At 44.0% G+C, this 27,998-nt stretch overlaps 1 protein-coding gene across 2 annotated transcripts; it reads left to right on the top strand.

The window, feature by feature from the left end:
• Positions 1 to 426: 426 nt before the first annotated feature.
• CMTR1 (cap methyltransferase 1) lies at positions 427 to 27,991 on the top strand. Of its 2 annotated transcripts, XM_051783444.1 has the most exons (24): positions 428 to 761; positions 2,099 to 2,243; positions 5,683 to 5,825; positions 7,889 to 8,047; positions 8,445 to 8,537; positions 9,267 to 9,338; positions 11,135 to 11,229; positions 11,334 to 11,406; positions 11,585 to 11,783; positions 12,537 to 12,655; positions 12,908 to 13,004; positions 14,253 to 14,385; positions 15,585 to 15,764; positions 16,176 to 16,232; positions 17,208 to 17,265; positions 17,900 to 17,968; positions 18,144 to 18,275; positions 18,775 to 18,897; positions 19,607 to 19,698; positions 20,320 to 20,388; positions 21,773 to 21,820; positions 22,982 to 23,094; positions 23,636 to 23,744; positions 25,506 to 27,991. In XM_051783444.1, the coding sequence occupies exons 2-24, from the start codon at positions 2,114 to 2,116 to the stop codon at positions 25,636 to 25,638; spliced, it is 2,496 nt and encodes an 831-aa protein (XP_051639404.1). In that variant the 5' UTR covers positions 428 to 761; positions 2,099 to 2,113; the 3' UTR covers positions 25,639 to 27,991. The 2 variants fall into 2 exon arrangements, 1 of the variants encoding a protein (XP_051639404.1); XR_007903926.1 differs by lacking the exons at positions 22,982 to 23,094; positions 23,636 to 23,744; positions 25,506 to 27,991 and adding an exon at positions 22,510 to 22,775 and having other exon boundaries at positions 427 to 761; positions 21,773 to 21,926.
• The last annotated feature ends 7 nt before the right edge of the window (positions 27,992 to 27,998 follow it).

The following is a 27,998-nucleotide window of genomic DNA, read 5'->3' on the forward strand; positions in this document are numbered from 1 at the left end:
TTCAATGTCCAATCACCCTTTCTGTGAAGAAATTCCTCCTGATGCCCAACCTAAACCTCCCCTGGCGCAGGTCGAGGCCATGTCCTCTTGTCCTGTCTCTAGGTGCCGGGGAGAAGAGGCCGACCCTACCTGGCCACAACCTCCTTTCAGGTAGTTGTAGAGAGTGACGAGGTCACCCCTGAACCTCCTCCAGGACGAACAACCCCAGCTCCGGATACGACACACGATAGACACACGTTTACCCATCCAACATATTTAAAAAAAAAAAAAAAAAGAATATCTGGCACTTTACATCGCATCCCGCTACCCTCACACCACGCCCCGGCACTGCCCCCGGCCCGCCCGCGGGACCGGGCGGTGCGTCACAGCCGCGCGCCGGCGGGCCGGGCAGGCCCCGCGCGAGGGGCGGGGCGGAGGCGGAGGCGGGGCCGGCGCCGCGTCCGAGCGGGGAAACGAAAGCGACGGCGGCGCAGGAGCGGCGGCCTCCTGCCCTCCCGTCCTCCTCCTGCCGCGTTCTACAAGCCGGAGCCCTCCGGAGCCCACCCCGGCCGGTGCTGCCGCCACTGCCGCCCGCTCCAGCGCAGCGCTGCCCGCGGGCCCCGGCCGTGTGCGAGTCAGCGTGGGGCGCGGCCGCCAGCGGTTCCCGCGGGCTCCCTCCCCCCGGGCGGCTCCGCGGCTCGGCCCCGGCCCCGGGGGCTGCGGTGCGGGCGGTGCGGTGAGGGTCCGGAGAAGAGCAGCAGAACTGGTGAAGGGTCTGGAGGGTAAGTGATGTGAGGAGTGGCTGGGGGAGCTGGGGGTGTTCGGTCTGGAGAAAAGGAGGCTCGGGGGGACTTCATTGCTGTCTACGACTACCTGAGAGAAGGTTGTAGCCAGGTGGGGTCGGCCTCTTCTGCCAGGCGACAGGCGACAGGAGGAGAGGACATGGCCTCAGGGTGCACCAGCGGAGGTTTAGGTTGGACATCAGGAGGAGTCCCTTACCAGAAAGGATGATGTGACATTGGAATGGGCTGCCCAGGGAGGTGCTGGAGTCGCATTCCCTGGAGGTGTTTTAAGGAAAGACTGGATGTGCCACTTGTTGCTGTGGTCTAGTTCACACGGTGCTCTTCGGCCACAGGTTGGACTCGATGATCTCAGAGGTCTTTTCCAACCTAATTGATTCTGTGGTTCTGTGCGAGGCCGGCTGGGAGCGCCCCGCGGGCACATCGGTGGTGCAGCGGAGGGCCTCCCGACGGACGGACGGACGGACGGACGGACGGACGGGGTGTCCCTGACTTTGCCCTTAATTTTTCTTGGTTTGAAATCTGTCGGGAAGGCAGATGCGGTGAGCGACCCTTAGTGGGGTTCTCTAGAGGGAGCTGTCGGGGGTAAACTAAGAGCACGTTAGCCTAATAAGAGACTGTCTCACAAAAAATAGAAAATGGCCAGTTTGTTAGAAGCAGGGGAAAAAGCAAAACCCTAAATTGAGGCAAGAGCAGATAAAGGTGAGTTGTCTGTAACAGAATTTCTTGTAGAGTGGAAAAGATTTTCTAGCCATAGTGCAGTGAGGTTATGGGATCGTTTTGCAGTCAGGATTGTGGGGATGAATAAAGCTTTTGGCCTTAAACTGCCCTGTATGTGCTTGCGGAAATAAGCTAGATAACAGAGGGTTTGAATTGGTCTTAAGCGTTCGTCTTTTCTCTGGGTTTATGTGAAATTTATCAGCCACACTTAGAAGCTTCTTATCTTGCCAGTGATTTCCGGTGAAAAACACTCCCACCCCCAACTGGAGCACATGTGTTTAATAATGTTCTGTTACAAAAGTCATGTAGGAAAGCTCCTTTATTAATTAACATTTCCAGAGGTGAAGTCAGAGTTGTTCAGAGTCTTTTGGGAGACACTGGTTCCACCTTGCACATTCTCCATTAGATTGATCTTTCATTTTACTCAGCCACACCAAAAATGTATCTTTGATTCAGTAGTAGTAATAATCAACTGCCATGTATTTAAGTTATCTAAATAACACCGAGCAGTCCATAAAATGATCTATGTCACTATGCTGCTGTACCTTACAGAAAGTTAATTTGCTTAATGTATGCCAAGTGTGATTATCTTCTTTCAGCATTTCAGCAAAAAAATGAAGAGAAGGACAGAACCCGAGTTTAGCAGCCCCCAAAACAAGCAGAAGAAGAGGCTGGAAGATTTGGGATTAACCCTCAGTTCTACTTCAGATGATGAAAATCAATTTAGTAATCATACTACTCAAGGTAAGATTGGAGACTTGGTATATGTTGCTGCAGGGAATCTAAGTAATAACTAGGAGTTAAACCTAAATCTCTTAAATCCTAATTGATAGCCAGAACTTCAAGAGGATGCTCTCTCTTTAGAAGAAAACTACATTATTTCTTTTCACAGCCTTGAATTGGTGTGATTTTTTTTTTAAGCTTTTTTAAAATCTCATGTAAACATTTTGATCTGGGAATTGTAGGAATTCAGATGTAGAAAATCGAGTTTGAGGTAGATGACGTGTGCATCATCCAAAGCTATAAAGATTCTTGTAATATATGAGCAGCATTGATCTTTTAAGTCCCAGCAGCTATTTCTGGTTTGGAGACTCTCGGTAGTGAGGAGTTATGGATGTTGTAGCATAAAGAACCATTGCAATCTTAATTTTGTTTAAAAAATAGAAAGAAATTGTTAATCTTACCATATTTTTGCAGATGGGAGAAATTGAGATGAACACAAAGGGGCAGGTTGATTTAGGCTCCTACGTTGTAGCACCATTTCTTTTGCTGGCTCAGTGTGATTTTTTTGGGGGGAAAGAGGGGAGTTGTGAGAGCTCACAGGTGTTTCATTTCAGAAAGAAAATCTGTTTCGGAGTTAACTAATTGCCTGCTTTTTGTTGGAGTGTGCTTTCTCACCTGGAGCTTGGGGTATACCAAAGATGAGGCGAGTGCTCCACACAATTGGTATCGCTGTTGCAGGATGCTTTAAACTCTCTCAGGATGGTACTTCAGGTTGCCTCCCAGTCATGCCTGCTGCTTCTGAGTCTTGGGATTTCCTGTGGTATTGAAGTGTTAGTGAGGAAGGGCCTGAACACATGAAGAAGCCTTCCTCTGGTGAAAATGGAAAGGGGTGTGTATGGGAGATAAGTGGGTCGGTCTGTGAGTAGCTGCAGTTGCAGGGTATTGTATGTGTACCTGATTGGCAAGGCCCCAGGTGAGTGAGGAGGTCAGAGGTGCAGGTTGTGAGAGCTGGGCTAGGGAATGCTTGGTGCACTCAGGGCTGAGCTAAACACCTCAAACCAAAGTTTTTTTTCATTTTTTCCCCCCTTTTGATTAATGAGTTCATAAATGGGTCAAAACAGGCTGTGACCCTTAGTGTTTAAGAAACAAGTTGATACAGTTCTAGAACAAGGTTTTTAGATAGCATAAATTGTTTAATAGCCCATTACACCCATTGTGGTTCCCGGGTAAAGAAGGGAGTTCAAGGAGAAGAACTGATCTCAACTGAGATCTGATCTCAGCTGAGCACGGCCTAGCAAATATTAAAAACAAGAAGAGTTGTGAACAGACTTCCTTAAGACTTATGTAGTGGCTATTGTGTTTAAGGCACATTATGGATCTCTGGAAAATAAGACACAGTTCAAAAGCAGGTAGCAAAGCTGTAATTGAAGCTGTGTGTTGAAGAAGGAGAATGCTGTAACTGACCCCAGAGCAAAAGTCCTTTGTGAGCCTGTTCTTAGCTATGAACTTTGTGAAGGAAAGAGAAATGTAGCATGTGTGACGGATGTTTGAAAATGAAGATGGGTATAGAATGTTGCAAACGCAAGTTGAATTGTAGCCTTCCTTCTCTGAACTGGAAGCCTCTAAGATTGATATTATAAAACTCTAGTGTAGTAGTTATGTGGGGACACAAGTCCTGACTGTTAAAAACTGATAGTTCAGCAACAAGTTCTGAGGACGCATTGAAAGGATTTTTTAACTACAGTCATATATTTCACAGTGGTGTCATTCATTTTCACTTCATTTTTTTTGTAACGGCCTTTTTTTGCTAATTTTTCAGCTATTTCCTGTTACTTCACTGATGCTCAGTTTTCCAGAACAGGAAAATAGAGAGATCTGTGAGTTGAGAGAGATAGTCTGATTTCTCTTAAATTAGACAAACGTAAGAGAAGTTCAGTCCTTTTTAGGTAATTATAATGTCTCTTTTTTTAACAGATCTGTGAAGCTAAATAATTCCCTTTTAAGTGATACACAGAAAAAGATCAACTCTTCTAACAATTTTCTGCTTAATCTCTGGGCAGCTTTTGTAGATCAACTTCTCCTAGTTGTACAAAGTAACACAGAATGATTTCTAGTGCTTGGCTAACAAGGGAGGCTCAAGAGGCACAGATCCAGTGCAGAGTGTGGCTGTTGCTGTGGATTGCTGCTCCTGTGGTCTGTATGGTCAATCCCACAGCATTAGCTGTAGTATGACTGATGAGGTGCTAGGCAAATTTCAGAAGGAAACTTGTGCCATTGCTTCATCCTCATAGTGATATTACCACAAGAGAAATGGAAGGACTCACTGGGTTTTAGGGCCTCCCTTGTCACCCACCTGGTGCAGAGCAGGCTGAGAGAAATGATGACACTAGCATGATTTCTGCCCAGATCCCAGTTACGTCCAGCCCAAAGCAAATAGGTTTGGGCATCTCACAACTATAGAGCTCAGAGAGGACTGTACAGTTCATGCAGACCAAGGTTCCTCCTGACTAGATCCAAATGTGAAAATGGGCATAGACAGAGCTTCATTGTCTAGTGCCCATGAAGGCTCTGACACATCAGTTTCAGGTGACTTTCAGGTGACAAAAGTTTATTTTGAGTGTATGGTGGTACTTATTACCTTGATTGAACCACTGACTTGGTTGTGTTCCCACCCATGGCAATGGGGGTGGGACTAGATGTTCTTTAAGGTCCCTTCCAACCCCTTAATGTGATTTTATTAAGTTCGTCCTCAAATCTTTGTCAGAATATTTTAAAAAAGATTGATGTCTTCTGACCTTTTCTTTTCCTTGAGTTTGTATGTATTGGTAAACTCTAGAGGTAAAAAGCTGTCTCAGTTGCTGTAGTGAACTTGTGGATCCTTGCTACTGAAGTGGGTAGTGGGGCTCAAAGTTTAAATTTCTCTTCTTTCTGTAGTGTTGGCCATTTTGTAGATGCCTGGGTACTGGATGCAGATTTTTAGTTAAGTTAGGGATGCATTTACACTTGCAGTTAGATAGGATACAGAGGAAAATTCAGCATGTTTCATCAAGGTGTAACTGTTGTTATTCTTGGGAGAGAATCCCTGAGGACCTTCTCAATTTCTCAGGATCATTGCAAAGGTCAGGCACACCACAGTACTATCATGGTTATGCTGTGGCTGCTCTACTGCTGTGATGGGGTTTGCCCAGCCCTTTGTGGGGCCTGGAATCCTTTGGCTCAGAGAGGCTATGTGGGTCCTTGAGACAAAGGGGCAGATAACCAGGTGTTGGTTCCACAGGGTATTTTATATTACACCTGTGTGCTTCCCATAGCACATTTGAGATACTGAAATGTCCTCCAAGTGTGTGTTGAGAGGATTTAATGAGTCACACTGTATTTTAATGTAGTTACTGAGGTGTCTGTCTGCCATTTTATTTTTATTTTCATTCTCACTTTTCTCACTTTTTCATTTTTTTTTCAGAGTCTTCCAGTAGCAGCAGTGGATCTGACAGTGAGAGTGATGAAAAAAGACCAGTCTTCAGCAATGAGTTCAAACAAGACTCTCTTGTGGAGGGTACTTCATCTCGCTACTCGATGTATAACAGTGTCTCCCAAAAGCTCATGGTAGGTCAACATAGTTTTGGACTGAACTATAAGGAACTGATGAGTGCAAAGTGAAAGGATCACTTTGTTATAAGATATTTTGATTCTGATCCTCTTCATAGCACAGTTCTCTGCATCTTTGAGCCATCTACTAGCAGCAGGTGGGGGAGGCTGAGAGAGCTTGGTTTAAGAGGATCTGTTAAAAAAGAAAGTTGATTCATGTTCAAGTCCTTAGAGCAGGGAGGTGAATGAGAAGGGAAGGATCTCTGGGTCAGGCAGTTTGCTGAACTTCAAAAAGAAATCCTACCATGTGTTATTTTGCATTGCTTTAGCTAAAAAATGCCTTGTAAGAAAGGCCCTAGCAAATTCTGTGGTTGACATTAATTTGTTTGGTCTTGAAGGCTGGCTGGTATACTCTTGTATTATTACCTTAATAATTAAGTTATTTCTTTTTCTTTCAAGTCATACCACTCTGCTTTATGTAGGGCTGGAAATTTCTCAGAAAGGCAGGGAATTGTGAAAGATAATAACTGTGACAACTAAACTTTGACAGTGATCAGCCACCCCTTGATTACACAGTGTTAGCATGGAAGAAGAAAATGCTTTTAGAAAGTTCTAAGAAATGGTAGCCTATCTCTGTATCATGGTAGTCCTAAATCTGGCAACTTGTTCCTGAGTTTGAGGCAATAGTGGGCTGTAAAGGAGTGGAGTCTCCTGATGCATGCTTATTTCCTGATGCCAAGTTACAAGTTGAGTGTTCTGCTAGAAGCTGGGAAGAACTAGCTGCTACTAGGGGTGGGAACAGGGAGATACTGCTTCTCAAGGAGGTGGAATGCTGCTGATGAGCAGGATCATAGCTCTACATGAAAAAAGAACTTTCTTGCTGAATCCAAAACTCAGTGGGATCTAGAGGCTGAGAGTTGCTGGTTGTGCCTCTCTGTAGTTAAATTGTGTTGCTGGTCATTCGGACTCCGTCCATGTGCATTTTTGGCACTGGGCAGCAGTTTGCTGATTCTAGAGCAAGACTGTCTTAGGAGAGTTCTCTCCTGAGCCAATTAAGAAGTGTGCTTTCAGTTGCCACAATACAGGAGCTTTTACTACTAAATCTGGGAGGCTTTTGTTTGTAAGGCCTCGTAAATTTGAATATAAAGATTGATATCAAGTGATACCAAGTGTGGTTGAATGATTTGGCAGCATTAGGTAAGTAAAAGTAAAATGGTCCTTAGCTGCTAGATTTTCAAAATTCTGTCCTCAGAAAACTGGTATAACAGTTTTGGTGACTGTGACATTTGGTGTACATAATTCAAGACCTGATTCAGAGACAGGTAGCAAAGGCAATGGGAAAACACCATGGCAGATATTCTTGTGTTGTTTCTCATACAGATTGGTAATAAACAATGTTTTTGTTGCTTCTCACAGGAAGGAGTATATGGATAGCATTCAAAGTGAAACAGTCATTAAGTCTTCTATTTACTTACTGTCTTTTAGATGCATACTGGAAGATGTGAAATTGAATGCATCCCTGCTTTTTGTTCTTATTCTCTTGTTGCTATAATTTACCAAGAGAAAAACCAGAAACACTAGCAGTTAATGAACATAGTTCTTTTAACCTGAGAGATGGGGATGTGTTTTGGGAGCAGTGTGTCTTGCATTCCTCCTCTGACCATTAGGTGAAGTTTTAGCTGATGCTTGAAATGTGTGTGAGTGTATGTTCACAAAAAAGAATATCATCACAACATGAATTTTTTCCTGCACCAGCATCTTTTTTTTACAAACCTTCCATGCTTACTGAACACTGTGATGAATGGCTCCGGACTCCTCACTACTTTCTCTGAGCAGGCTGTTGCCACATTACTGAACCTTTTGTAATTTGTTGTCATCATTCTTCAGATCTAGTTTTTTTGTGTCCTGCCTCAGTGAAGTGAACTCACTATTAAGTCCTGAAAGCCACAGCTGAGATTAAAAATGCTCAATGCCTTCAAGTCACTTCAGGGTAATGTGCCATTTCCTGTCTGACCTCAGTCGTAGTACATAAACTGGAATCCACTTGCTTCACTGCGTTGTTCCCTTTGGTTTCTTTATAGGCCAAGATGGGCTTCCGGGAAGGAGAAGGTCTGGGAAAATATGGCCAAGGCAGGAAGGATATTGTTGAGGCCTCCAATCAGAAGGGAAGGAGAGGCTTTGGGCTGACCCTCAAAGGATTTGATGGGGAGCTCAATATTGATTGGCAGGATGAGCCAGAGGTATGTACTTTTTGTTTTGTTCTGTTTCCCATTTATGTTGCTGCGTTCAGCAAGAACTGGGATAAAGGATGTGTAAAGCAAGTGTGGGTTTTTTTGGCAACTGTCTCTTTTCCAGTGTCTCTCAACTGTACTTTAAGAGTATTAGACTCTTGCTTTGTCTTGATTGTCAGACTCAGGGGTTTTTTTGTGGTGGAGGTGTTTGTTTTTGTTTTTTTTTAATTTTAAAAATAAACAAGTAAGACACATTTTAGTCTAGGAGGAGAAAACTATGGTCGGCCCTAAAATCATGGCATAACCCTTTATGCTAAGATTGGGAGGCAAATTTTTGGGGGGCAATTTGTTTTTATATTTTGCTTGTGAAAACATCTTTGTCTCTTCCTGCGACTTGTGGTTGCAGCCTAGTGCTTACGAGAAGGTGGACTGGTGTCCCGAGTGTACCACGGAGATCCCAGATGCCCAGGAGCTGAAGGAGTGGATGACTGTGGGGAAGGTAATTTTTTTATATCTTGGTAGTTACCAGCCTAAGACAAAGCAAGGCTACCCAGCCTGAAACAATTGCCATGTCAAATAGTTCCAGAATAGCCTAGGTTGGGAGCAATCGCATGAGACTGCTAGTGCAGCTTCCTGCTTAAAGCAGAGCCAACTAAGTCAGGTTGCTGAAAGCCTTGTTTAGTTGAGTTCTGAGTATCTCCAAGGATGAAAACTTCACAACCTGTTTGAGCATCTATTTCAGTGTATGATAGCTCAGTCAACAAAAGAAAATTTCTGTATGGCTAACTGATATTTTTTATGTGACTCCTGCCCATTGTTTCTTGTCCTATTGCTGTACATCTCTAGGAGTCTATGTTAGTCTTTTCTGTTTCCTGCCATTAAGTACAGCAGTAGGATCTCCCTTTCTCTGTTCTGAACAAACTGTTCTCTCAATCTCTTCTTGTACAGCAGGTGCTTCTGCACCCTTTTCATCTTTGGTGGTCCTTTTCCTGGTTTTGCCGCAGTATGTCTGTGTTGTACTAGGGAATGCTGAACTGAATGCAGTATTCCACATGTGGCCTTAAGATGTGTAAGAGAGGAGAATAATTCCTCAGCCTGATTGCCAGACTTTTGCTAATACAGCCTAATATGTGGTTGGCAGCCTTCATGCATTGCTGATACATGCTGCATTCTGAGCTGACTGATACCATGTTTGCTAATTGCTATCTGTGTTCTTGTCCTGTTCCAGAGGAAGATGGTGATTGAAGATGAAACAGAGTTCTGTAATGAAGAGCTTTTACGTAGTGTCCTGCAGTGCAAGGTGAGTCCCCTTTTTAGAGAGGAACTGAAGTTTTGGGGAAGTAAGTGCGGTAAATAATTGAAGAGGATTGAGTAGTTAACTTAGGTGATTGGCTAGTGCTCAGAACATCCTCTTTCACCTTCATGTCACTGGTTTGACTTAGCATCCTGGTTTTTACTGTGTCTTTAGCAATCTGTTTTGAACCTCAGCATTCTAAGAGACTGTCTTGGTTTAACTCCAGTTGGCAGCTAAACCTCATGCAGCTGCTCACTCGCTCCCTCACCAGCAGGATCGGGGAGAAAATCAGAAGGGTAAAAGTGAGAAGAACTTTTGGGTTGAGATAAAGACAGTTTAACAAGTAAAGCAAAAGCTACTCAATGCAAGGAAAGCAAAACAAGGAATTAATTTACTACTTCCCGTGGGCAGGCAGGTGTTCAGCCATCTCCAGGAAAGCAGGGCCCCATTAGATGTAATGGTTACTTGGGAAGACAGAAGTCATAACTCTGAATGTCCCTCCTTTCTCCTTCTTCCCCCTGCCTTATATACTGAGCATGATGTCATATGGTATAGAATATCTATTTGGACAGTTGGGGTCACTTGTCCTGGCTGTGTCCCCTCCAAACTCCACAAAAGTGCACCCCCAGCCCACTCGTTGATAGGGCAGCAGGAGAAGCAGAAAAGGCCTTGATGCTGTTTGAGTACTGCTCAGCAATAGCAAAACCACCTCTATTATCAACATTGTTTCCATCACAAATCTAAAATATATCTCCGTACTAGCTCCTGTGAAGGAAATTATCCCAGCCAAAACCAGCACAGGAATGATTGAAAATAGTCCAGCTGAAAGGCTGAAGGCTTGAATAAGCTGAGGAAATAAGCTCCCTTTCTTGTGTGTTCCATCTTCCATCCTAGATTTTATCACGCCCTTGTGAATTGTGGTAGAGTGTGAGTGTGTATATGTGTGAAAGAATACTTTAGGTTGGGACTGCTTTTGAGGTGGCTAACCACATTATCAGGCTCTGGAGCTGTCAATACAGAATTCTTCAGCGTTGCTAAATTTGCATAAGAGCTGAGGTGACTTAGAAGAAGAGCAAATATTATTATGTGATGGAAAATGTTTTGTATTGGTGAACCAAACCCTGCATGGAGTTTGCTGTCTAAGGAGAGGATATGAGGATAGGAAATACTCATGCCTACCTATCCCTCCAGCCTGTGCCAAGTCCAGCTGTTGCCATGGGAGTTAGGTGCTGAAAAAATCTCCCGGAGCAGTTAATTAGGGGTGAGATGAGAAAGGGTTTATTATGCCAAGGCAAAGATGATACAAGACGCTCGCTGGCAGTGCCTGAGATGTTACATTTTATAATACCATCCATTCAATCCCAGATGTGTCCACCCTGTGGTCTTTACTCTGGACCGCCCCGGGTCCACCCCCTGAAAATGGGTCTGGGGTGTATTTCGGGACCCTCTGTTCATCCCATCTTCATCAGAGCACAAAGGGTACATAGTCACCCGGTTTTTGACCGTGTTCTGTGGTTTAGACCAAGGTACAAGCATTCTCCAAACAATCTAGGCCTTGTCTTGACAAAAGACTAAACATTTCTGCTGTATTCGGGGGTAGGGGTGATATAGGGAGCATAGAATGGGGTAAGAGGGTTAAGGAATGTGTAAACTAAGGGTACTAGAGGGAAAGGGACAAGGGATGAAGGGTTGGTGCTTTTAAAATCTACTTATAAAACTTATAAGGCTTACCAATATTAGAAAAATAAAAAGACCATTAGGGGCTTAAGGCATCAAGCTGAACTTTGTTTCTGTTTGTGCAGAGTGTATTTGATGAGCTGGATGGAGAAGAAATGCGTCGAGCTCGAACAAGGTCTAACCCCTATGAGATGATCCGTGGAGCTTTCTTTCTGAACAGGTTTGTAGAACCTTTGGTAGTGTAGTCCCTTTGCCATTTATGTCCACTTTCAGCTGTGGGGGCCAAGGATGAAACTTACAAGGGCCCTATTTATATGTTCGCAGGGCTGCAATGAAGATGGCAAATATGGACCATGTCTTTGACTACATGTTTACAAACCCTAAGGACTACAATGGGGTGAGTGCCTCTGGCTTTCAAACAGCAGTGCTTTCTCAGAGAATTTAGAAGGTGGGAACAAAGAAGAATCTGTAGGATACTAGCTGGCAAAACAGGTGCTTGAAAGACTTCTCTGAGTAGTGCAGTTTATGGTGTATCTGTTATGAGTTGGTAGAATTTCCTCAATTTCCTCTTGCAGGTGCCTTTGATAAAGGAGTATGATGCAGAGCTGCTCTACTTTGCTGATGTGTGTGCTGGTCCTGGAGGCTTCTCTGAATATGTCTTATGGAGGCGGAAGTGGCATGCAAAAGGATTTGGCATGACCTTGAAAGGACCTAATGATTTTAAACTGGAGGATTTTTATTCTGCTTCCAGTGAGCTCTTTGAACCTTATTATGGTATGTAGTGTGTGCATGAGTGTTATCTGATGTTTTTGCCTATACTGCAAAAATCTGATGTTTTTGCTTATACTCTGCATTAGTAGCAGGGCTGTATTGATACCAGCATGGGGATCTAGGAGAAATCTAGGGAACAAGTTTTCGAAGTAGAAGGGGGCGACCATCAGGGAAAGGGGTTGAAATTGGTGAACTTGCATAGCAAGTCATATTTTTGCACTTATTTCCCTTTCCCTACTTGCTTTATAAACTTGTTCACAGGGGTTTTTTGTGGTTGCTTTTTTAAAGTCCAGGTTATATTGTGTTTGGAAATGAGTATTGTGTTTGTTTGGAATGATTGGACTTTTTATTAGAAGGTTGCAAATGCACAAGGTAAATAATTTTATATCTGTAATAACATGTTTTTAATAGGTGAGCAGTGTAGTGAGGTTGAATCTTACATATTTAGTAGGTTCAGCTATGTGTCTTTCCTACTTGGATGAGAATATTATGTTGCCTTGAGGCTAATGTACTACTCATCATTTGAGCATGGTTATTATATGGCTTCATTTTGGCCTGACCACACAATCTGAATCATTTTCATAAATTAAAAAGCATCTTTGGTTGAAAACAAGCAAATGTGTTAATGTTTATTGGCCTATCAGGGTGTTGTAATTTCTGACTAAATGTTGCCTGAGTACAGTAGATCATCTGCGCATACTGATCTTCAGTTTGTGCTTGCAAACATGTTAGTGATCATCTCCTTTTTCCCCTTAGGAGAGGGAGGGATTGATGGAGATGGAGACATCACTCGATCAGAGAACATTACTGCTTTCCAGAATTTTGTTTTGGACAACACTGATCACAAGGGAGTGCATTTCTTAATGGCTGATGGGGTTGGTCATTTTCTTTTTCTTCCTGCACTAAGGACCAAAACTGATACCTCAGTCTGCATATAGTAGGGTATTTGACATGTATCTGTATCTACGATGTGAAATACTTCAAGGCTTGCCATTAAAATTCCTGGTAGCGGTTCTTTTACCTTGAAGAAACAGAAGTTATCATGATTCCATGATTTATCTCTGCAGAATCCTTTGCTTGACCAGCAGATTTGTGGAGACCCTAATTGCATGCTATGTGCTTTGCAGGGTTTCTCGGTGGAGGGTCAGGAGAATCTGCAAGAAATCCTAAGCAAACAGCTCATGCTTTGCCAGTTCCTTACAGCACTGTCCATTGTCCGCACAGGTATGTTTTATCCATTAATCTTTTCCTCCTTCTCTAAGGTGTGGGTGGCACTGTGGAAGGTTGCTGTACAATTTTTATTAATGTGCCTTGAGGCACATTACTCACACACATAATGTGCAGTTGAGGCTAAGTTGCACAGAATTGAATGTGTATACATACATCCTGAGATGGTTGTCACAAAGCTAAGAGAACTGGTCAGAAAAATAAGATTTTCTGTGTTTATTTTGCTTTTAATTAAAAGCATGAGGTAAAATGCATTAATTTAAACCTCTTAATTTGATAGGTTATGTACCTGTCTTGGGCTCAGGTCACTAGTGTGATAACTGGACAGTATATCTGAGTTTTATGGCACTAGCTGGACTAGGTGCTTCCTGAATATGCCAGCTGATTAGAACAGAGTCTTTATCCAGTTCATCCTTTTCTCTAACTTGTGGCTCTTCTCCTTTAAATTTGCCATCTGTGTGATCAGAACAAGATAATGTCTCACCTTGTCTTAGCTGTACCTCATTGTTGCTAAATGATAGACGTTACAGCTGTATCTGATTTGGATGCCTCCTCTCTTCCAGTGAGTTTAGTTAGCCTTTGGCACTGATGCAGGAGACAAATGGTAACATAATGATCATTTTTATCTTGTGCCCTGTGTGTAGAAGTACCTGAGGCAACGATCTGCTTAGCAGTAGTTTCAAATGTGATATGGTAAAAGGGGCAGCCTTTCAGTCTTTCCTACCTGGGTAGATAATAGTTCTGTAAAACTGCCTGCATTTTGCTTGGGGAAACTGGGAATCTTGTTTGACGGTGAGGGGCAACATAGACTCTTTTTGTCTCTAGATGGCAAGTTATTTTGTTTAGGTAACATCTTAGTCTTTTCCTCCAGCCTGAGGTTCCTTGTTGCACATACCAGAGCCCCTCTTTCATTAAGGGCCCTGGCATAGCATGCTGCCATGCCACAGGGCACAACTTGTGCCTGGAAGGGAAGTGTGGGGGTAGATAGAAGGTTTGCTTGTGAGACAGCCTATGTATCGATTTGATTCTGGTCAAGGGAATGCTTTTCTCTCTTTGCTTCAGAAACATGGGGAAGATGTTTCATTAAGCCTTGCTGGTGCACTTCATAAATGTGTTCTAGATGCTGTTTAGTTCTACAGAAACACTATTAGTAGTTCTGCAGAAGAGAAAGTTTTTGAGGTGCCTGGTATCTTCTTGTTTTCTTATAATATGCTAGTTTTGATGTACTTCCTCTTTGTTTTCCAGGAGGACATTTTGTCTGCAAAACCTTTGACCTGTTTACTCCATTCAGTGTGGGACTTGTTTATCTGCTGTATTGTTGCTTTGAGAAAGTGTGCATCTTTAAACCTGTGACAAGCCGCCCTGCTAACTCGGAGAGGTAAGATTCTTGAGCATGAAGGACTACTAAAGAAACTATCCTCTAAATACGGTGATAAATGGATTCGGGTAAGCCTAGTGGAAGCTTTGTGATGTGCCTCAATTGGCAACTGCCTTGGAGAAGGAAGCATTTTAGATGTTCAGCAAATTATGACAAGGTAAAAATGATATTTGTGAAATTGCCCTTATGGAAAGAAAGCTGTGGTAGTGGATATATAACAAATTCTTTTTTGTGTGAAACAACTACGGTTTCAGTGAAACCAGAGTGTATATGAGAGGCTGGATGTGAGCTGACAACATGTGCTCACAGCCCAGAAAGCCAGTGGTATCCTGGGCTGCATCAAAAGCAGTGTGGCCAACAGGTCCAGGGAGGTGATTCTGCCCCTCTACTCTGCTCTTGTGAGACCCCACCTGGAGCACTACGTCCAGCTCTGGGGTCCTCAGCACAGGAGGGACATTAACCTTGGATGCTGGAGCGAGTCCAGAGGAGGGCCACCAAGATGATTAGAGGGATGGAGTACCACCTCTCCTACAAGGAAAGGCTGAGAGAATTGGGATTGTTCAGCCTGGAAAAGAGACAGCTTAGGGACCTAACTGGGGCCTCTCAGTACCTCAAGGGAGCCTAGAAGAAAGGTGGAGAGGGATGTTTTACAAGGACATGTAGTGATATGACAAAGCGTAATGGATTTGAAGTAAAAGAGAGTAGGTTTAAGTTAGATGCTAGAAGGAAGCTCTTTGCTATGAGGGTGGTGAGGCACTGAACAGGTTGCCCAGACTTGTTGATTCCCCATCCCTGGAGGTGTTCAAGGCCAGGTTGGATGGGGCTTTAAGCAGCCTGATCTAGTGAAAGGTGTCCCCACCCATGGCAGTGGGGTTGGAACTAGGTGATCTTTAAGGTCCCTTCCAACGCAAACCATTCTATGATATATGTATTTTTCTTTGTACCTGTCAAGTTTAGCAGAATTGATTTACTACTTGAGGGAGATCTGTGGGTGTTGTGCATAAGGTTGCATTTCCCAGTCTTTCCAGTGCATAGAAAACATCATGATTTTGTGATAGGTGAGATTGCACCTTCCTGGAGATATCCAGGAGGAAGGAATTCTTAGAATTTGGGAAACTGTCCTTATAGCGGGAGTGTGGCAGAAAAGTTGGCTCTGTGGAAGAACTGTACCTACATGATGTCGCTGCCTTGCTCTGCAGGTATGTGATTTGCAAAGGATTGAAGTCAGGGATTGATGACGTGCGGGACTACCTCTTCACAGTGAACATCAGGCTCAACCAGCTGCGCAACTCTGACGTGGATGTGAATCTTATTGTCCCACTGAAAGTGATCAAAGACAACAAGGATTTCTACAATTACATCGTCCAGTCCAATGAAAAGTGAGTGCCTGTGGGTGATGAGAGCTGCTGGCTCTAGGCAGGTTAACCGGCATGGCTTTCAGCTGTAACTTCTTGTGCTCGCAGAGATACTTGTTGATGCTGCTGCACTGCTCTGCTTTTGCTCCCTGAGGGGCTGAGCAGAGCAGAGGGACTCTGTGCAGACAGAAATGCTGTATTAATGTTAGTGACTGTTTGGCCTCTGAGTACTCTGTAGAAAAGGTAGAAGGGTAGTGCCTAATTCATTCCAGTGGTCTTCCTGTCAGTTTGAATCACGTTGGTAAAGACCCCTCACTGCTCTGAGGATCAGACTGGCTTCCCCCTATTGTCCCAGCACTCTTTCTTGTTTTGAACAATAGAACAATCTTGGTGGTGATAACTTGCTCTCTGACTGAAACTTTTCTTCTCTTTTAGCCACTGCAAAGTTCAGATAAAGGCACTAGCCAAAATTCGTGCTTTTGTTCAAGACACGTGAGTATATTCCTCTGGCTTTTTGCGAGGATGGAATTAACCCACTATGAATTAATTGCTTGGCCCTTCTTTAATATGCTCTTGATTTGAGCTGGTACTTGTCTTGGTCTTTGGAGCCAGGAAAGTGAATAGTGCTTTTAGGTAGCTCAGTTTGTGTCTCTGCCTGAGTTATTTGCAGAAACGTGTGGGTGGCTGGAGGAGTCCTGAAAATTGATGGTCTGTTATCACCCTTGTTGAGAAGGCTTCTTCTATGCATTGCATGATTTCCAGTTACCATAAGTGAGCTTGCTTCTTAGCAGGAGTGTAAAAGCAGAAAAGTAACTCCCAGCTGGTATGTTCAATTCAGCAGTAGCCATCTAAGTTGGGCGTGGTTCATAGCTGTTCATTTTCCAGGGCAATTGAAAGCATTTAACTTACATACCTAGAATTACTTAAAGTTTATGAAGTTAATTTCTTGCATAAAACTAAAGCCATTGCAGTGTTTTCCTGCCATGACTTTTCTGTTCCAGTGTTATTGAGAAATAATATATGGTAGAAAGTTGAGTGAGTTTGGTAATTAGGAGTTATCCAAGAGTTAATCCTAACACTGACACTGTTTTTTGTGTGGCCTTTAGCAGGTTTTCACTGCTATTCTGAAGTAGGGCTGTATACCCAGCTCTTAGAGATTCACATAAGTTCATACTAATACATAACTTCTTGAAAATATTTATACCCAGTGGTACTTTCATGGAACGGAGTGGTAGCTGCTAATCAGCAGTGCAGGCCATGAAATAAAGCTAAGCACAGAGACTGGAAGGGGGTGGAGGGTGGGGAAGGAAGGCATCATTCCTCTTTTGTATAATCTGTTGTGGAGCATCGCATGTTTGTCATTCCCAAGCCAGAGGCTAAAAGATCCAAGTGCTATAGGGCTGGGATATGTAAGGCTGCAAGATCAAGGAGGTTTCACCATCTCAACAGTCTGCTGTCTTTCTTTAGGACACTGATTGAGCCACGGCAGGCTGAAATACGGAAGGAGTGTCTCCAGCTATGGGGGGTAAGTGAGCTGTCAAGCAGGGCACTTGTGCAAGTGTCCTTGCTGTGGTGAAACAGGAGTGGAGCTGCAGTACAGACAGGACTTTTAGCCAGAGGTTTAATATATTGTCCTGTAGGAAAGTCGGAGGCCATTCCAAGCTGTTTATGTAATGAAACAGGATGTCCCTGATTTATTGTGTATGGCTTAACCAGGCAGGCTCCTCTGCTGCAGTTCAGAATATTTCATTGTACATGGAGTGAACTCAGCACCTGGATCTCAAGCAGCAGAGCTCTCCAAAAGGTCTTGTTTTATGAGTCTGCAGTTTCTGTTTCCCGAGCTGTTGACTGTGGTGGAGCCAGTTTCACAGGCTAGTTGTATGTCTTCAGTGAAAGTGTATTTCATCAAAACATGCATGAAATCAAAGGTTTAGGCTATATCTTTCTGAAGTTGCCTGTTGGTTTCTGGGAGATGTGGTATGCCTACATTAAATTTCAAACATGAGACCTTTTAGATGCCATATGATGTCTCTTCAACTGGAATCTCAAGAGCAGGAGTTTTGGGGGCTGGATGTTCTGTCATGTATTGAAACAAGAAATGTTCCTATGAATGTGCCAAAGAATAACGCTTACCATCAGTTGTTTGGATTTGCTTTCAGATTCCTGATAAGGCTCGTGTTGCTCCTTCATCTTCAGATCCCAAGTCCAAGTTCTTTGAGCTGATCCAGGTGAGACTTTTCCCGTAAGCTAGTTTTGAGTCCTTTCATACTAATCTAACTTCTTTCCCATTGGAATTAAGAGATGAAGAAGCTAGTTCTGGATTATCATTTCATGTAGAAGTTGTGTTTACCTACCTGTTGATGTAATATATCTAATTTACCTTTTCCATACTTCGTTCTTTAGGGCACAGACATTGATACCTTCAGTTACAAACCCACTCTTCTGAATTCCAGCACACTGGAGAAAATTCGCCAAGTGTTAGATTACCGGTGTATGGTTTCTGGAAGCGAGCAGAAGTTCCTCCTGGGCTTAGGGGTAAGTGCTAAGGACAGTCTGGAAGTTTTGCTGGTTCATTTAAATGGTATTATTCTGCCTTGCAGTTTCAGCCCAACCTTTCCTGTGCTCAGATGCTTAAAAGAATCCCCATCAGCAGCGTCTGAGACTGCCAGTTATATTTCTTTCTCCTGACGTCACTGCTTTTCACACTTATTAACTCTGTTTTTGTAATCTCAGCCTACACAGAGACCTGCACTCCTGCTAATGTCTCTAATTATCTTTGCTGTTCTTTTAAAGGTGTTCTATTTCTGGTTCTTTATGCAGGTATGAAAAGTCACTGGCAGATTAGAATCAGTGTTTTTGTTCCTTTGCTGTAGAGATTAAAGTTCTTCCTTAAAACTTCTGACAAAGAAACTGCCTGTGACAGCTTAGGACAGAAAGATTCTCTGAGGGCTGCTCTGCAGTTAGCCAGAGGTCTCTCCTCCACCCCTGCCCTCATGAAACTTTGGCTGAGTTTGACTCTGCCTTCTACACACAGAAATCACAGATCTACACCTGGGGTGGTCGCCAGTCAGATCGCTGGACAAAGCTGGATTTGAAAACTGAGCTGCCACGAGATACTCTTCTATCTGTGGAGATTGTTCATGAGCTGAAAGGAGAGGTAGGAGCCTATTCTCTCGCTTACCAAGTGGCTGCAAATACAAAGAGGAGTTTTGCCTATTCTCTGTAAGATACTGCGGAGTAATTGTTCCATCTGTGCCGGGTCCAAAGTTTTTTTTGGTATATGATCTTTAGAGTAACTATATTGGATGAAGTTTCTTCTTTCTGTCCAGTGCTAGAGATATGAACTTTTAACATTGTTTTGCAAACACTTTGGACCTGACGTTACTGTTCCATGAAGAGCAGCATATGGCATTGGCAACATGACTTCGTGTGTCTGTGGCTCTTTGGGTACATAACTGCTCAGTAGTGATTGCAGGCTGCGAGGAAAAGATTCTTGTGGTATGTTCACAGTGTAAGGCGAAAACTCTCAGCTGCCTGGGACTTTGCCTCTCCTCTGGTACCTCAGATGAGGATGCTATAGTGCACTGGGCTTTGTGGGTACCTGATAAGCACAGAGAGCTGGTGATGGCAGCTGTGGTACCGCCCTCTCTCCCTCCCCTTAGACTGAACTGGATATTTAAGATATACCAGTTCTTGGAGGATGGCATGTTACTGTATAATGGGCAGCAGGAAATCTGTGTGCTTCTAATATCTGGGAAAGGTGCTTTCTTGATAGAAAAGAGTGATTTCCTATCAAAAAATGAGCTGTATATCAAAGCTGAAATATCACCAGTCTGAGTAGTAAATCTCTGTATTGCCCTCCTTAGGGGAAAGCCCAGCGAAAAATCAGTGCCATCCACATCCTTGATGTCTTGGTGCTGAATGGCAATGATGTTCGAACACAGCATTTCAACCAGAGGTATGTGGGATCTGGAGAAGCTTTTTTTCTGTACTTGAGTAGGAGTGACTGGGAAACAGTGTTCACCCAAAAAGCAAAATGCTGAGCACAGGGAGACAAGTGCATTCAGCTGAAACAGTGCTATAAAGATGAACTGTGAATGAAGCTGCTCTGACGTGAAGTGCTTATAGCCTTTTCCAGCTGTATCTTCTCTGTGTATGAGAGCAGGTTTAGCTCCTTCCTTAGTCTGGCTTGTGCCAGCCACAGCTGGGGTAAACTGAGTATTCTGGGAATATGAATGAGCATAGCTGATAACTGGCTGAGGGAGAAGGAACAAGCCCCTCTGTTTCCTTAGGGACTTGATGTCTCTGCTAGTCCTACTATCCTGCTGATGTATCAATGCATTCAACAGTGTGTGGGCCTGTGGAGTAAACTATGGTGACTCATTCCTAATGGATAATAGCCAGTATCACTGGGCACTGAACTGGGAGTGTGGGGTGAAAAAAGTCTTGCTCAGACCCATTTGGCTGGCAGTGGAGGCAATCTGCATGTGTCTAGTCAGTTATTCTGCTGAAACTGTTACCTATCCACTGTGCCAAAGATCTCATTAAATTGCTGGGTTCTCCTTCCATTTTCATTCAGGATTCGGCTGGCAGAGAAGTTTGTTAAAGCTGTTTCTAAACCGAGTCGACCAGATATGAACCCCATCCGGTGAGTGACGACTCCTTACCTCAGCCTGGCATGCTTTGGTGTCAGTGTGTTGGAGGATGAAGATAAGGAGCTGAAGGGGAGTTAAATTTCAAACTGACATTCATAGTTCTGTTTATATTCTTTGGAAAGAGGCTAAAAGCTCTTTAAATATCTAAGGTAAATATTGTTAGAGGAGAAGTTGTGCCCTCATTTCAAATGTCGAACAGTCATATTTTCCTTGTAGGTGGATTGGCTGGTGCTGTTTTCAGATATGTGCAATAGTAGGTCTAGCACCCAGATAGCTTAGTTGTTGCAAAGAATTCTATGCTGACTCTGCTAGTAGATGAAGTACTGACCAGCATTTAGCAGGACAAGGCTTTAGTTACAACCCCAAGAAAGTTCCTGACAATGGGCTTCAGCTTTGATTGTCTCCTGACCTTCCATTTCATTGATTCTGCTGTGGTAGAGCATAAGAGCATTGCTGTGCTGAGCATCAGATAGGTATTATAGACAAAACAGCTTCTCTTTCAGAAGCTAGAAGTGCAGCAATATTAGGAAAGAATCTGGAGGCAGGGAAAGAGAATGTTCTTTTTGGTAGCTTAATGAAAGATAATGAGTGGGGTCTCAGACTCAAGACAGACATTTGTAGTATTTGGAGGAGCTTAAAGTGTTGGGGAGGGCTGAAAGAGAAGTGAGAAGGAGAGCTGTGGAAATGGGTTGTAGAGGGGTCCTTTGCTGTTCTTGTGAAAGGTGTTAAAGGTGTTCCAGCTATGCTCTTCAAAGCCTGATGCTTGTAGGAGTATATGGGAAATGGGTGGTTGGGGTGTCAGATTAGAGGCAGTGCTTTTGAAACTTAATGATTGTTTTTCTGTATTTCAGAATGACAAAACCAGTTTGTAATGATGGAATGATGACTCAAAATCATCTTTACTGATTTAAAAAAAAAAGCAAACCAAAACTGTTTGTACCTCATGGTAATTAAGGAGTCTGTGGCATCCTTGAGGATAATAACAGTGAAGATCAGGTTGTTTAATACTGTGAGCCCAGAAGCTGCCTGAGACTGATCTTGGTGAATTTATCTGATGGGAAAACAAAAGCACCTGACTTTCACTGTTCTAACTCTTCTTTATACTCAACCTGAAGTACAAACACACAGCTTCCTTAGCAGCAAGGATGCTCATATGCTGCTTATAGCAACCCAACCATGAGCATGCAGGTGTCAGGTTTTCTCAAGCCAGGAAAAATTAGCCACTGAAGCGTAAGATTGAGGAGAAGGGTGAACCTCAGTCGTGCCTGACTACCTCATGCTATACAAAATCAACCATTTGTCTGCTCCCTGTAGCTGGAACAGGAAAAAAAATGTTAATTTTTTTTTTTAAATCATGCTTTTGTCTTTTCCTCTCAGGGTGAAGGAAGTGTACAGATTGGAGGAAATGGAGAAGATTTTTGTGAGGTAAGCAACTAGTGCAAATGAAACTAAGGTTATCAGCCAGTGGTGCACAGGAATTGAAGGGACGTGCTCATCTGTGCTAGAGGAGTCCTGGACCAAGAGCTGTGTGGTGGTTTGGGCTAGGCCTTCCTTGGTGACCAGTTTGTAACCAAGGAAGGGTCCAGATTTACCCAGTATTCCCTACGATTTTTACGTAAGCTGGGATATAAGAAGAAAGGAGGAGAGGCTTTCGTTCTCTTTCCTTCCGGCGGCTTGGAGGTGCAGGTTCCCTGCTGTTGAGTCTGCCGTGTTGGGGAGCGAGGCCTGGTTGGGCCTTGTCGACCTTGGGAGACAGAGGTTGCCGGCGATCGTTCCGGAGCGACCCTTGGTTGTCCCAGGAGAGTAGTGAGCTATTTCTTTGTTAACTTTTTTAGTGGATAGATCTTGGGCCGCTAATTGGGATATTTATATACATAATATTTTGGTTTTGTTCCTTTTCCCTTCCCCCTTCCCTTTCCCTTATTTTTAATTGTATATAAGTGCAAATATATTTATATATATCTCATCTTTGGTTGTCTCTCTCTCGTTTCGGGTTTTCTTTCGTTTTTTTTCCTCCCTCTTTTCCCTGAGGTTTTGGGGGGGGGGGGGGAACTCTGGTGGTACGGTTTGGAGACTTGGCAGGGAGCCAGCTTCAAACCATATCAAGCTGTTAGAGCTCATTCAGCTGATAGCTGCTGTTCCTGAGATGCTGCTGCCTCAGAGCATCATTCTGCTGCATTCTAATGCTGTAGATGTGACCAGGGCACTTTAAAATAGCTGGAGTAGCAACAGTGCTGGAATTTGTGTGCAGCAGTATCAGTGGATTCTCACTGACTTGAAAGATCAAGAGTTCATACCTGAATTGGGAACCGTATTTGGATTAATTATGGTAGTTCATTACAAATTCTTCATCCCAACACTCAATTTGCAACCTGACCTAGGCAGGTCTGACTGATTTCTCTAGCCCTGTGTGGGAAGGCAAGAGACTGAATTCTCCAGGGTGTGATGATTTTGTCCTGTCCTGTGCAGTGCTGTCAGTTCACACTGTGACTCTCTAGAGAGGGTGTGCAAGTGGTGCATTGTGTGCAAGAGAGTGGTAGGGGAAGAAACAGGCAACCTCTATCACTGCCTTCTCTCAACATTTAGGTTAGAGATGAAAGTCATCAAGAGTTCAGGGGGAATGCCCCGGCTGTCCTACACTGGCCGAGATGACCGGCACTTTGTGCCCACAGGACTCTACATCGTACGGACTATGAATGGTAGGAAGAGACAGTCCTCACTCTTACTCAGCTTTTCTTTCCTTCTCCAACTAAAAAGTATTCACCAGGCTTGTTCCTGTTGTAACTTGGTAGAAAATTATTGGGACTATTCCAATGGCTAGAGATTACTGTTTGCATGTAATGAGGGTAGCTTGCATTTGGATAAGGGTTAGGGTATATTTATATGATAGGTTTTTCTGTTGTGGGTTGATTAGCTATTGTGTGGGTAATTCCACTTATTTACATGACTGATTATTTTTTTTAGTGAGAGAAGTTTTCATCAAGATGTTTTCTAGAGTCATGGTACATGGAAATATCCAATTTGGAATGTCAACTTTTAAATGCAGGGAGAAGGGATTTTTCTCAGTGAATAGAGAACAGCTTGGGAAGCAGGACACCCTGGGGGGAGGAAAGGAAAAAGGAGTAACAGAAAGATCACAATTATTCTTACAGATTCTTCCTTGCTGATACTGTATGTGTATTTATACTGTGATTTTTTCCTCCCTTTCATTTTCTGTCTGATCCCTGTGACTTTTACTAGATCCCTGGACAATGGCATACAGCAAAAACTTCAAGAGGAAATTCTTTTTCAACAAAATGACCAATGTAGCGACATACAGCCTCCCTTCTGAAGCCATTGCACCCTTTCAGTGAGTATGAGCCAGAGCTGAGGCTGTGGAAGGAAAGCTGAGTGTCTCTGTGTGTGTGTGTGTGTGTGTGTGTGCCTGGGTATTTGGAAGGGAATTCAGGAGTGCTGTGTTCTTGCAGTGCAAGTGCAGCTTGGTCACCAGCAGGGTGTGCTGCAGGAGCTGATATCTTCTCAGACTTTCAGGAAACTGCCGATCTGGAATCCTGGATTTTGTGATTAATGGCTATGAATAACAAACGTCTCACAACTTTGTTTTCCCGTCTGCAGCAGAGTACAGGTTACTGAGCCTCCTGCACACAGGGAAGTAGAAACTGAGCCCAGCAACTGTAGTTTGCTGTATCTCTGTATTTTAACGTGCTTGGTTGGAAGTTGCTAATTTAAAAGCAAATCCCAGTTCATTTAGCCCAGGCTCTGGAATAAGCTGTGGGAAACTGGGAGCTTTCTTAAGGTGGGGCAAGAGAGAGAGAGGGAGAGAAAAGCAGTAACTCCTTGGGAAAAGATGGAGTAGCTTGCCATGGGACATTAACATGGGCTCTTGAACCCCATCTGACTACTAGGCTAAGGCCATTACTTAAATACAGCAAATCTGTCTGTGACACCTCAGACACTTTACATGAGTGGAGATGTTCTGTACACCCTGCCCTCAGGTAGTCTCAACAGATGCTCTCTACCAGTTACCCAAGACTGTGCCTCTGAGCAAGAGCTTGGTGTGAAATAGGACTCCTGATTTACTCCCTATGAATCTCCTTACCTACCTTACAGCAGTGGTCTCAAGAATCCTGAAGCTTTCCTTAGTGGGGTGAATGGAAAACAGGCTTAAAAAGCAGAGGCACATGAGGCCTTTTCCCTCTGTGTGTGAGGATGGGTTTAGTTCTGCCTTTGTACTGGAAAGAGACCAGCAGGAACCTGCAGGAATGGCTGAAGAGGTGGAGGGAGTGCTTGTGTGGGACTCCAGAAGGGATGTGTGGTGTTTGTGTTGTGGTTAGTGAGTACTAATGTCTATAATTAGCCATTGACATGTGCTCTTGTCGCTGTGCTAGTACTGCTTTGTTAGAACAGAAGCACTAAATAAGCTATGAATATTAAGTGTCAGTAATTGTACAAATCTAAAGGCTGCTGTGTTGGCAGTAATTAGCAGCTCTGATTTCATTATGGCTGGGACTATGTTGATGCAGTGAGGGAGGGCTGTGCTTGATGGGTGGAGTGGGAGATGGCTGTAGGACTAGAACTGTCAGCAGCCAAGCTGAACTGTGTTATTTCACACGAGGGGGAAGGGGATGATCCTAGCTGCTTTCGCTAAAGTGGGAAGTGCTGTTTGTTTGCAAAGCTCCATAGGACAGCTATTACTGATTATAGTAGGTTTGTGGTGAGTGATTAGGTTGCTGCTCCTGGCAGGCTTTCTAAATTCTTCATTAAGGCCTTTCCATTGCCTGCAATGACAGTTTCATTCTCTGAAAAACATGGGGGGAGGTAGGTTTTTTTCCCTAATGTCCTGACTCCTTCCAGCAAATACTGAACTGAATTCAAGTGAAGCTAAAATTAAGAAGTTTGTTTTTGTGGAAATCTTTCAGGCTTGGCAGTTGCTGTACTTTGGGAGCTGTAGAGTTTGTAAGGTGAATGAATGCACCAGTCTTTTCTAAGGCACTTGTTAAGAGTATTTATCTGTGGCTCCCATTGTAAGGGCAGCTGTTTCTGGATAGGATGAAAGTGTTTTCCTTTCCCTCCCCTGCCAAACTAATCTTTCTCTTCTCTTTGCCCACAGCATCTGCCATTACAGCCGCCTCTTCTGGGAGTGGGGGGAAGGTGTCAAAGTGCACGACTCTCAGAAAAGACAAGATCCAGAGAAGCTGTCAAAAGAGACTGTCCTGTCTTTCATCCAAGCGCACTACCCCTAACCCTGCTCCCTTGAGGGTGCAGGGGGAGTCTGAGCCCAGCTTGGATTCTTCAGGGACTGATGAGACTGGGGAGGCTCCACAACTTCTATCCTGGTCTTCTCCAGAGCTGATTTCCTGGAGGTGATCGAACAAGGGGGTGGTATGCAGAAGGCACAGGATGAGGCCCTACCTTGGCAGTGTATATAGAGTACAGCCCAGGTAGCACCTGCTGCTGGAGTACCCATGGTGACTCCTGGAGCCAAGGCCTAATGCCCTTTTGTCCTGCCCTACTGCATGCATGAGGCCAAGGGGCTGGCAGCTTTCTTTGCTCCTGCTCAAACATTCAGCAAGGTTTGTGGAGCTCTGTGTGTGCCAGAACTTTCCAAGCTTGTGCTTCTCTGGCAGTATGGGAAGGAGCAGAGATGTTTTGATGGCAGAGCTTGGCAACTGCACGTTGAAGCAGCCCTGCATTGTTCCTGGCAGCTATGTCTCCTTGGCCTTGTCAAAGGCCTACACTACCCACTGGAGGGTGTTAACTCCTTGGGGAATGCTAGCTGTGGGACACAAGTTATGTGTCCTTGTTGTCTCCAACACTTCTGTTTATCAAGGCACTCAGTTGGCCTGGCAATTCTTACATGATGGTATCCTGTTGGACAAATGCCAGTGCAGATGATGAGTAGAGCTCCTGGCACAGATCTGAAGTGCTCAGTGCCAGGGCTTTCTCAGACCTCTAGAACCTGCTGTGACAAGGATTTCCCCTCTCTAGGTTAGTGACTGATCCCAAATCAGCAGCCTAGGGTTAATTTGTGAACATGTACCATGGTTGGCGTACGTGCCTCATGGTACTTCTGAGACCAAGGTGCTTTGGTTCTGGGTACTCAACACCATTACCCAAGTCTTCAGGGAGAAAAGCTGATATGGGAGGGAAGACACTGGAAGGCTGGGATGCTGGAGTCTTTGGAAGAAATTATGGGGATGCCTGACTTAATTAAAAAGACCCAGGGCTTCAGTGAAAAGGGATCTTGACTTTGACCATGTTGGTTAATTGGAAGAAATCCTGTCCCCTGACTGTACCCCCTGGCAAGGTAACCAGACTTTCCTTTTTAAATGTCAAAGTGGCTTCAAAACCCTTTGTATCTCATTTGGCTGTGGAACTGCATCTGGGGTGAAGGCATAGAGCTGTGAAACTCTCAGCAAGGTATTTGTGTCCAGACTTCTCCATGCACTTCTGTGCCAGGCTCAAAGTTGGCTTCTGTTGCATGTTTTACCTTCACTTCTGGCTTCCATGGCACTTCGCCAGGTCTTCCACGTAAATGAGAAGATAACACATAATTGAATGCTTTTGACCAAGCAGCAAAATTGCCCTTTTTGTTTGGTGTTTTGTTTCTTTTGTTTTGTTTGTTCTTGTTTTTAAACACAGATTGGCGGTAGGGAGAAAACTGATTTAGGTCTGAAGTGTGCCTTAAGGAAAGCTATAGTTCTAGAATCTATAGCAGTTATTAGATAGGTTTTTTTCTCCACAAGCATACTTATGATTTGAACAAGCTTGTGTAGCAAACAGAAATTTTCACTTAGATACAGGTCTATCAAAGCAGTTGAAGGACTGCAGGCTGTTAATGCTTCCTCTTGCTGACCTGGAGACCCCCCTCTGCTCTCAAACATCAGTAAAACATGTATCAAGCAAGTGGTGGCCCTTCCTCCAGAAGAACGAAAGTGCTTCACTGGTACCTTTTGTCTTGGCACAAGCACTTCCCCAAGGAACAAGGAGGAATCTCTCCCACTGGGCAGTGAAGCACCTCCAACTGTGTGGTGTCCGGGCCTGTGTACAGTTGGCTTTTTAAACCAACCAGTAATTGAGTTCTGGCACTTGTGCAGACTGCCTTGAGGCTGTTCCAGTGCCAGCAGAGCATGCTGCTCCCTCTGCCAGGCTCCTTCCCTGAGTGTTGTACCCTCCACTCAGGGCTTTGACTTCTGCAGGCTGGCAGACAGAGGGGTGACTAAGAGGGACACTAGGGTGAGTGTGGGCCTCTGAGGGTACAAGAATGCCTGGTCAGCCTGCAGACTAGCTTTTATGAACAGATACTTTGTTTACTCAGTTGTCTCCAGCTCCTCATTTAAATTTGCTTTTAATTTTATTTTTGATGCACTGAACCTTGATTCCAAATCTCCCTTCAAGAAGGCAAGCTTGAGCCACCGTGCTACTTGCTTCCCTGCTGAGGGATTATGTTGGGAAGGGGTGGGTGAGTAAGGTCTTGCTGAAGGGAATGTTATGTATGTTAATTGCACAATGTATTATTAGGCTTTGTATCATTTTGTGTTGATTTCTCTGCTTTCATTGTCTCTATTACCAATACAGCCCCTTTAGTTCACAGGAGTGCTTG

This window comes from Manacus candei, unplaced genomic scaffold, assembly GCF_025592945.1.
Source record: "Manacus candei isolate 608988 ecotype Guabito, Panama unplaced genomic scaffold, ASM2559294v1 h1tg000017l, whole genome shotgun sequence".
Lineage (NCBI taxonomy): Eukaryota > Metazoa > Chordata > Aves > Passeriformes > Pipridae > Manacus > Manacus candei.